General features: G+C 45.5%; 1 protein-coding gene across 1 annotated transcript; it reads left to right on the forward strand.

The window, feature by feature from the left end:
* Positions 1-2,050: 2,050 nt before the first annotated feature.
* On the forward strand, positions 2,051-10,350 carry CCN3 (cellular communication network factor 3). Its single transcript, XM_008143369.3, has 5 exons — positions 2,051-2,242; positions 2,359-2,584; positions 3,739-3,993; positions 5,399-5,613; positions 8,816-10,350. Exons 1-5 carry the CDS (start codon positions 2,159-2,161, stop codon positions 9,110-9,112), a joined length of 1,077 nt encoding a protein of 358 aa, XP_008141591.2. The 5' UTR covers positions 2,051-2,158; the 3' UTR covers positions 9,113-10,350.
* Positions 10,351-10,740: the final 390 nt, after the last annotated feature.

Genomic DNA, 10,740 nt, shown 5'->3' on the forward strand with positions numbered 1-10,740 from the left:
CCAGAGAATCCAACTGATTGGGTCAAGGGTGGGGCCTAGGAATCTACAATTTTAAAAAGAACAACTCCTGGTGGATTCTGTTGGGCAGTCAGGTGGACGCATCACTAGGCCAGAGGACCCATGACAATCCATCCACTTGAGGAGCATATCAGTAACCTAGACATGGCGCAAATTGACTGTTTGGTCTCTCGACAAGCTTTGAGTGCTGCTCAGTCTGATGTACCGCAAAGAAAGCAGAATGTGTGGCGGCTTGGAAGTTTGTCATGGAAGTTCCAAGCTGCTCAGAGAACTCTCCTGAAGGGGCTTGAAATGACTTCATCGCCAAGGTGGCAGGAGTTTCAGGGGCAGCCTGGCCCCTTACACAAGGTGCCATTGATTGAACTTCATACTGGAGACCGATGAAGTCCAGGGAATTTATTTCTTTTCAAGGTCTAGCATTACATCACCAGTCTGTGTAACTTTTCTTATAAAGTGTCTTTTCAATGCGGGTATCCTCAAAGGAGCTGGGCATAACTAACTCAGTGGCTGCAGCAAAGTTGAAATACAGGGGAGCAATTTTTTTAAAAATCCAACAAGCAATATCACCTTTGGAGCAGTAAAAGTTCTCTCCTTGCCCGGCCAGGGTGGCTCAGTGGTTGAGCATTGACCTATGAACTAGTAGGTCATGGTAGATTCCAGTCAGGGCACATGTCTGGGTTTCAGGCTGGATTCCCAGGAGGGGGCGTGCAGGAGGCAGCCGATCAATGATTCTTTCCCTTCGTTGATGTTTCTATCTCTCTCTCTCCGTTCCTCTCTGAAATCAATAAAAGTATATTTAAAATAAAAAATATACTTTTATTGTTTTCAGAGAGGAACGGAGAGAGAGAGATAGAAACATCAACGATGAGAGTGACTCATTGATTAGCTGCCTCCTGCATGCCCCCCCACTGGCGATCCAGCCCGCAACCCGAGCACGTGCCCTTGACCAGAATCAAACACGGGACCCTTTAGTCCACAGGCCGATGCTCCATCCACTGAACCAAACCAGCTAGGGCAAAGTATATATATTTTTAAAAGTGCTATCCTTCTCATGAGAGATGACCAGTGTTCAGAGCAGCCACATTCTGAAAGTGGATGCCTGGTGGAAGAGAGATTTGGTTCCCTAAATAAAGCAAACACCTTCCACATTCCTTCCTTGATTGTTGGGGTTGACAGTGGCTGAGCTGAACCTGCCTGTAAACTCTCAAAGCCTCTTGTATTTTGAGATGGGTTGTTGGGCATCAGCCATGATCTAACAGGTGTTTCAAGGTTTTTATCCACCAGGCAGAACGTTTGTATCTATCTCAAGCTCTTATGTTTTTATTTTATTATGTCTTGCTTCTATTCCTATAAAAACTTAGGAATTGGAGGTTTAGGAATCAGTGGGGTTTGGAATGAGTAGTCAAATGAACTTGGCCATTTGGCCAATAGCATCCCCTATCCAATCACTGCTGACTTATTTTATTTTATTTTCTGGGGTTTCCCCCATTTTGTCTTTCTTCTCTTTCTCTTTTCTTCCCTTTCCCCCTCCCGCTCTCCCACAACACATTCAGAGAGTGCCCTAAACGGTGACAGACTTGCTCATGCTTCCCTTATGACTAAATCCCTGGGCCTCTGGCCAAGCCCCCACAGATGGCCCCAAACTTCAGGCACCCCTATAGGAGAGCCCCACGTTTGCAGCCCAGCCTGGGCCGCCAGGGCAGAGATGTGGCGGTGTCTTAGTCCTGGGGGAAGGCAAAGCGGCTTCCAGGAGGAAACGGGCGTTTCCTTCCCACGCGCTCGGGGAGCCCTGGGTCCCGGCCTGGGGACTCCACCCAGCCCCTCCCGGCGCTCTGGGACCAGCCAGTCGCCACACACAGGCACTTGCAGGCCCTGGTGCCGCGCCCTAAGGAGAGCAGCACCCCAGGCCAATTGCCATGGCAACCCCGGGGTTCATTCCATTCCCCACCCAGCCGATCCCCCCCCTCCTCCCTGCGCTGCAGCCAACCGGCTTGTGCGCGCGTCCGGGGAGCGCACTATAAAACCTGCGCTGGTGGCGCTGGGGAAGGAAGGCGATCTCGGGACCTGGAGGGAAGTGAGCAGAGCCAATCCACAGCGTGGAAAGTCTCGTTTCGCAAAAGCGGGAGGAAAAAGCCTGAGCATGCAGAGTGCGCAAAGCATGAGTCTCAGTCTGCCCACGCAGTGCCTCTGCCTGGCTTTCCTGCTCCTCCATCTCTTGGGACAGGTAAGTGGCGCACCCTGTAGGTGTCCCTGGTTACTTTGCCTTCCTGGGCGGCCCGCTGGATCACTCTGCCTTCCTGATCCTGCTGAGAGGTCTCTCCTTTTCTCGCCGGCCCCCAGGTCGCTACGACTCAACGCTGCCCAAACCCGTGCCCGGCCCGGTGCCCCCAGACACCGCCGACCTGCGCCCCCGGGGTGAGAGCGGTGCTGGACGACTGCTCCTGCTGTCTGGTGTGTGCCCGCCAGCGCGGCGACAGCTGCTCGGAGCTGGAGCCGTGCGAAGAGAGCCGGGGCCTCTTCTGTGACCGCAGAGCGGACCCCAGCGCCCGGACTGGAATCTGCATGGGTAATCCTGCCCCCTCCACCTCGGACCTCTCTCCGAGGCTAGCTGGGGCTGCCCCCTCTTTCCTATCCCTCCCCCTTCCCAGAAAGTGATGCGCAAATAATCACAGTCATGAGGATGCTGTGGGTAGTGTTTATGGAGCACTTACTGTGCACCGGGCATGGGCTTGGGGGCGACTGGGGTTTGGGGGAGCGACGAAGCCAGAGGTGAGCAGCATTCAATCACTTGCCTCCCTAGAGAAGAATCGAGATGGATGGGGAACAGAGCAGAGTTAAGGGCCAGTGAAGTCATTTTCTTTGGACGTCCAGGGGGACGCTTGCGGGTGATGGACGCTAGGACTCACTCACTGGCTCCCAGCTCCCCCACTGCAGTCCAGCAGGTTTGTTTTCACACCTGTAATTGTCCTATTTGAGCCAAAAACCTCCCTAGTCTCCTGGGATGACTATGTAACCCCTCTCCTGGGCTGTGAATAACAAAAGGCTGGTGGCCAGCTGGTGCAGGCTGGTGAAACTTAATTAATTGGGCATCAGTTTTCCACATGGTGCACCATCTAGTTGGAGGCTGGCCCTGCCTCCCTGAATTAGAGGCTTGGAATAGCCCCGGAGCTCATAATGATTTTTTGTGCTGGAATGCCAAGGAATTCTAACTCTCTGCCCAATGTGACCAGTTAACCTATTTGGAGAATATGAGTGCTTTTTTCTTCCTCCTCCTCCTCCTCCTCCTCCTCCTCCTCCTCCTCCTCCTCCTCCTCCTCCTCCTCCTCCTCTTCTTCTTCTTCTTCTTCCTTCTCTTTTTAATTCTAAGCTGCTGTATGAGGAGAATCTGAGGAGTTTCTTGCAGAATAACTTTAGCATTGGGAACATGGCTATGGGACCTTGGGAGGGTCATTTCTCAGCTGTACACCTCTTTCCTCATCCATAAAGTTAGTGGCAGGGCTGGATGGTCTTGAAGGCTCTTTCTTGCTCAGGGAGCCCTTCGTGAGGATAGCTCTCTACTGGAGATGGGTAAAAAAAAAAAAATAAGGCTCTCCCAACTAGACAATGAACAACTTGGGCTTTGGAACACGTGCTGCAAATCTTACGTGGCTTCCTCAAGACATTGTGATTTTGTTTTCCTCTCTCCCCTTCCCTCTCTGCCCCACCTCCCCACTATTCTAGCGATAGAGGGAGATAACTGTGTGTTCGATGGGGTCATTTACCAAAGTGGAGAAACCTTTCAGCCCAGCTGCAAATACCAGTGCACCTGCCAAGATGGGCAGATTGGCTGCGTGCCTCGCTGTGACGAGGACCTGCTACTACCCCAACCTGACTGCCCGGTTCCAAGAAAAGTTGAAGTGCCCGGGGAGTGCTGTGAAAAGTGGATCTGTGACGCAAATGACACGGAGGCATTAGGGGACCTGCACGCCCTTCCAGGTGAGAAACTCGGGCTACCTGAAGGTGCTCACAGCACGGGATACAGGTGGGCAGGAGCATGAGTGTCCTTTAGGATTTGCAATGAGAAACTGGCCTCCTTTTCTGGCCATTGATCTGTGGATTCCAGATTGCCCACTGAGACCAACACACCATGGGTTGGAGTCCTAGCCAAGTATGCACAGTTTCTCCTAAAGAGAACCTGCTCAATTCAGTGGTTCTTTCCAGCAGTGGGACTGATTTGGCCTGATTGCATGACTACTGTGTATATTTTAGTCCATCCTACTTGACCTTTATTCACATTACAACGATACAAGTAAAAACAAAAAATCACACCCTTTCGTGGATTCTGCACACTAGCTGTGCATTCTCAAAACCAGCCTCCCTAAAGAATGCTACTCATCACTGGACAGGTGTCACAGAGAAATGTCACCTTTCCAGATGCTGCATGAAAGGTCAAGTGACACTTTAGGATCTTGGTTTTGCTTTGCTTTTTGTTTCATCTTATAAAGGAAATAGTTTCGGGTAGGGAGAGAAACTCAAGAGCCAGTAAAGAATGTTTTAGAAGCCATTCATCAGCCAGATTATATCTACTGGTGGTATGCAGACATTATTAGCCAGGCCTTGCAGATAGTTCTGCCATGTAGAAGAGAAGACGTGCCCCAAGTCATGATATGAAGTGTTGAGACAGAACTTTTCATAATCAAAGTTCAAGTGTCTATATCCCATAACCCAAATCACCAGTTCCACCTCTCTAAGGCAAAGTATTGCTTTCATCACTATTTTGAGTTGGTTGGTTCTACTTACTCATCCAATTAAAATTTTAGCATGGTCCTTTTTCTGTAAGAAATCACATATTGAAACACTGTAATTTATGGAATGGTCCTTGATGCTAACCTGTTCTATATTCTTAAAATTCCTAAGCTTCTTTGTTTTTGTAAATCCTCACCCAAGGATATTTTTTTATTGATTTTAGAGAGAGAAGAAGGGAGAGAGAGAGAGAGGTGAGAGAGAAACATGGATCCGTTGCCTGCTGTACATACCCTGACCAGGGATCAAACCCACAACCTGGGTATGTGTCCTCACCGGAATCGAACCCGCAAACTTTTGGTGTAGGGAAGATGCTCCAACCAACGGAGCCACCCACCCAGGACCCTGAGCCTTAAGGACAAGTTAACAGTCATTCCACAAAGATTTCCTAAATGCCTACAATGTGCCAGGCATTGTGCAACCTGTTAGGGGTTTATAAATAGAGTAATCCATTCTGTCCCTGAAAACACCTGAGTTTTAGGAGGCACAGAATTGGCTGAGACCTTCTATCTGATGACGATGGACAGAACCACCTTGTGATCCTCATGTTTTACTCTGCCTGGTTGTCTTTTTTTTTTTTTTTTTGTATTTCTCATAGCCTACAGGACAGAAACCACTCTAGGAGTTGCAGTCTCTGACTCAAGTATCAACTGCATTGAACAGACCACAGAGTGGAGCGCATGTTCCAAGAGCTGTGGCATGGGCTTCTCCACCCAGGTCACCAACAGGAATCCGCAGTGCGAGATGGTGAAGCGGACTCGGCTCTGCATGGTGCGGCCCTGTGAACAGGAGCACAGGCAACCCACAGATAAGGTAGGCGGCGGCCTGGCCTCATTGGAGTCCAGGCTTTAGAAAAATCACTGTGGCACTAGATGACTAGAGGCCAGCCTCTAGCTGGGAGTTAACTCCAGAGAAAAGGCAGAGAAGTGAGTGAGTTTACCTTCTTTTATTTTCTTCTCTTTAATGTATTGAAAATCCCAGGCAGCTCACAGCCGGCTCACAGGTAAAGAAGGAGGGGGCCGGACAATTATCATAATGTCCCCAATTGAGAAGGGTATGGCAAAAGCTCATTCCATTTCTGGAAAAGACTGGCTACTCAATTGCCAAGGGGAGCTGATTTTAGAGAGGGCATTTCACCCCTTGAGTTCAATCAACAGAGTAGGAATTATAGCTGCCTTATTCACCACTCCATTCCCAGCATTCTGCCGGGCCCATAATGTGTGCCTGATAAAACACTGTTGATGAAGAAATGAATGGCTGTCTGGGAATTATTTTCAGTATTTTAAAAAGCTTAGTGGAACTAGTACATTTGCCAGCATAAGGCTATATATGCCAAATAAAATAGCACATTTCTTTCCTTTTTTGCTGGTATTATATCAACTCAGTGTGTTAACGCTGAGTACAAGGCATGCAGATCAGAAGCTTGGATTGCTTTCGGATGACCTCACAGTCCTTGTTACCAGAACCCTAGATAAATGCAATACCCCAAAATTAAATTATTATATGGACCCTTGGACAAACCTAAGGCCAAAATAAAATAGTCCCTAGCAATGAAAGATTTACATATCTCTGGAGCCAGCTAGCCTGGCTTTAAATCCTGGCTTCCCACACCAACTAGCCGTGGGATCTTGGACAATTTTCTTAACTTCTAAGCCTCCATTCCTTCCCCCATAAAATAGGGTCATTGACAGTACTTACTTCAAAGGTATCATGAGGATTAAATAGAATGAATTAGCAAAGCTCTGGGCATAGATTACTCTGTTAACATTAGGCATCATTATTTAAAAATTTCTATGTATTGATAAAATAAGAGTCTCTAGTAGTTGCATTCATTATATGGCTGCTGAGCTATATGACTTTTTGAGGTCCATCCTAACTTTGTTTCTTTCATCAATTTGGAAATGACACCTAGAGATACCTTATCCCTAAAATTATATGCATGTCCCTACACATAAGGAAATTCTAACATACATGTAACATGGTCATGCAGGTTCACCCACAAAGCAGTCTCTATCTCTCTGTTTCTCTCACTCTCTCTCTCTCTCTCTCACACACACACACACACATATACATACACAAAGGGATGTTGCTGCCCTTGTATTTTTTTTTTGTGGTTGATGGCAAGAATATATGCCAAATATTAAATATAAAAAAGAAAGAAACAAGAAGCCCTTAAGTATTGTCAGACACACTAACTTCTTTATTAAATAATGTTTTTCCATGTCATGCTTTTTACTGTTTCTTTAACCAAAATTTGTGTTTTCTTGCACTAAGTTTAATATTGGGATTTATTATATTCAAAATATTTTATGGTAAATATATTTCTTAAAGATCCTAGGAATGTATCTAGAATTTAGGAAAATACTAGCATCATAATTGTTACTTTCTTATCGAGAGATTCTTAAATGGGAGATAGTGCTTCTAAAGTGTGGCCCTCAGATCAGCAGCAGCATCTAAGAACTCGTTAGAATGCAAATTATTGGGGCCCCCATCAGACCTACTGAGTCAGAAACTCTGGGTGTAAGACCCAACAATCTGTGTTTTCGCAAAACCTCCAGATGACTTTGATGCACACGGAAGTGTGAGAGCCACTAATTTCATAGAATCCCAGGTCTCATCACCCCACAATCTGCAGGCTGTGCCCAGGAAGGTCAAGAGGAGTAGAGAATTGTGGCAAATTAGTAAGTGAAGAAATCTGAGTAGGAAATAAACATATTGTCAATTCCTTGCTGAAGTATCAATATCGGGATTCTTCATCAACCATTACTAATGGAATATTCAATAAATTCTCCACTTACTTTGCCTTCCTGGAAAATAGCCATATGGTAGAAGAAATGGGCATTGCATCATACAAGTTCAATTATTAGATGTTTTCTGATCACTTTAGCTCTTTGAGATTTTTTTTATTTATCTCTAAAACTTGGGCAATTGTTCTTTACATTAACAACTATTCCTTGTATGAATAAATGTTGTTGATAAGGTTAACGTGAGTTAACATTTGCAAAATGTTTGAAACATTAGTAGACTTGCAATGATGCCGAATTTATTCTCTTTTGCTTTATAACACCTAAGAATGCATTTAGCTATAAGCAACACCGAACCTGTTATAATGGCTTAATAATATAGGTTTCTTGCCCTAATCGGTTTGGCTCAGTGGATAGAGCGTTGGCCTGCAGACTCAAGGGTCCCAGGTTCGATTCCGGTCAAGGGCATGTACCTTGGTTGCGGGCACCTACCCAGTAGGGAGTGTGCAGGAGGCAGCTGATCGATGTTTCTCTCTCATCGATGTTTCTAACTCTCTATCCCTCTCTCTTCCTCTCTGTAAAAAATCAATAAAATATATTTAAAAAATAATCTATACTAATAAAAGAGAAAGATGCAAATGGACCGTACCTCCACAACACCCGCCAGCCAATCAGGAGTGCATATGCAAACTAACCCAACAAAGATGACAGGTTAATTTTCATACAGAGGCACCGAGCAAAGACTGAAGACTGAAGGCTTGGCTCTGCTGCGGCCCGGGTCCCAGGTGCCAGAGGAAAACTGGTGCCGACAGCCAGGGGAAGGAAGGCCTATTGCACGAATCTTCGTGCAACAGGCCTCTAGTAATAATATAGGTTTCTTTATCATACATATGCTTTTACTCTTAGTTTACCATCAAGATCAAAAGACGACTGTGCAAAATGGGGCACAGTTTCCACATTCTAGGTAGGAAGGAAAATGAATGCAGGAGCAATAAAGAACTGCATCTGTCTGAAGGGCAAAGAATTTCCCAGAATCCCGTGGCGTGTGTATCATTGGCCAGGACTTTGTCAGAAGGCCATCCTAAGCTCCCAGATATTCTGGGGAAGCACTTTTAGCTGGCCACATTGCCCACACAAAATTAATGTCCTGTTAGCAAAGAACAAAGAGCAATGGATATTGGGCAGGCAACTAGCAAGCTAATCCATACCCCTAAAATGGTCCTGGGAGGAAGAGTCACCATCCATGCATCACTCCCTTTCTTCTTTCTCAGAAAGGAAAAAAGTGTCTGCGCACCACGAAGTCCCTCAAAGCCATCCACCTGCAGTTCAAGAACTGCACGAGCCTGCATACCTACAAGCCCAGGTACTGCGGAGTCTGCAGCGATGGCCGGTGCTGCACCCCTCACAACACCAAAACCATCCAGGTGGAGTTCCAGTGCTCCCCGGGGCAGATCGTCAAGAAGCCAGTGATGGTCATTGGGACCTGCACCTGTCACAGCAACTGTCCTCACAACAACGAGGCTTTCCTCCAAGAGTTAAAGCCGAGCACCAGCAGAGGGAAAATGTAACCTGGGTCCCTGGAGAAGCCCACCTACAGAGGCAAACCTTAGCTATTGCGGGACCCATCTTCAAAAGAATATAAGAAAAATCGCGAGAATTATGATTTCGCCCCTGAGTCCTATGTATTTTCTGTGGTCATATGAGGTCAGTTCTAGCTATCTTTTTTTTTTTTTTTTAATGGAAGATATGATTAACTGTAAACTTGGAATCAAGGAAAACTCAGGATAGCGCTTAGGGATACCTTACTGTTCTATGGTGTTTGCTGCAAATGAAAATGTCTATAAATTTAAGAAATCAGATATAGGTTTGACTGTGTAGACTGCATCACATCACACTCACCTTCTTTTGTTATATATTAGTGCAATTTCAAGAAAATGTCCCTGTCAGGAATGACACGGGGAAGTCCAGCATCATACTGACCATGTCATCATACAATTATTTCACCATATCTTGAGGTTTGACTTGAGGGGTTTTTGTGTAGCTCAGCTCTGAACTTCCAAGTCCAAGAACCGGGAAACATAGAGCTCTTCAACTTGAAATCCAGAGTCTATTAGTTTTGTGTTTAGTTGTAAACTAGGAAACGAGCTGTATCTACAGTAATACAATGTTACAGTTAGTTAAATGGACTGGTATCATAAACTTGCTCCATGTCAGACAAATTGACTCCTTTCCAATAGAAAGAAGCTGAACAGAAAGCTCCCCCTAATACAGAGATGACGAAGACTGGACCTCACCAGCCCCCCTACATTTGTATATGCTGCAGGCTTCTGGGGCTCATAGTGTTTTCATTCAGAAGAAGCAGAGCCTGTCAGCAGAGATCCTCTCACCTCATTGATGAGTAAACTGAGGCCCAAAGCACCTGGTTAACAACCTCGGATGACGTTCAAATGTGCTTGTAGTGAAATTTTAAAACAGAAGAACAAAGCCGACGTAAGTGGGATGGCACAGGAACACACATTTTATGGGAGTTTAGAATTTATTGTAGACCTGCCCATAACTTATCCTTGGGCCCCACTTATGCAAACTCACAAACAAGATATGGGTGCATACGTATGTGCATCTAAGTTGTCAGGCTACAAGATAGGCTGCAAACTTAAATGCATACATTCGCCTAATGTCACCAAATGTGTTCAACTTTTCTCCTTAAAAGTATTTATATAAATATAAATTATACATTTTTAAAATATTCTTTTTACTTTCTCTACTTGTCAGATAGCACTAAATAAACATGATCTTATCAATGTGTGACTTTGCTATCACTTTGTGCTTATAAGTTGTTTATTAGAAATAGAAACAAAATTAAAATGTACACATTAAATCAGATACCAAGCACTGAAAGCAACGTGGATATATTTAGATGAAGTAACAACTTCTCACCATTTGGGAAATGAAAGATAGCTCTTCCTAAGTTAGGTGTTCTCTACTGCCCAGGTCTCAAATATTCTCCACCATGTTTACCCAAACCAACAACTCAGGTACTGATATTTTCTTCTAGACAATCTGCTATATATTAAAAATTGAACTTCTTGCCCTGGTGGGTGTGGTTCAGTTGGTTAAGCGTCATCCCATGCATCAAGAGGTCACCAGTTCAATTCTTTATCAGAATGCCTGGGTTGTGGGCTCGATCCCCAGTAGG

The sequence above is a fragment of the Eptesicus fuscus genome, chromosome 19 (genome assembly GCF_027574615.1).
Source record: "Eptesicus fuscus isolate TK198812 chromosome 19, DD_ASM_mEF_20220401, whole genome shotgun sequence".
In the NCBI taxonomy this organism is placed as follows: domain Eukaryota; kingdom Metazoa; phylum Chordata; class Mammalia; order Chiroptera; family Vespertilionidae; genus Eptesicus; species Eptesicus fuscus.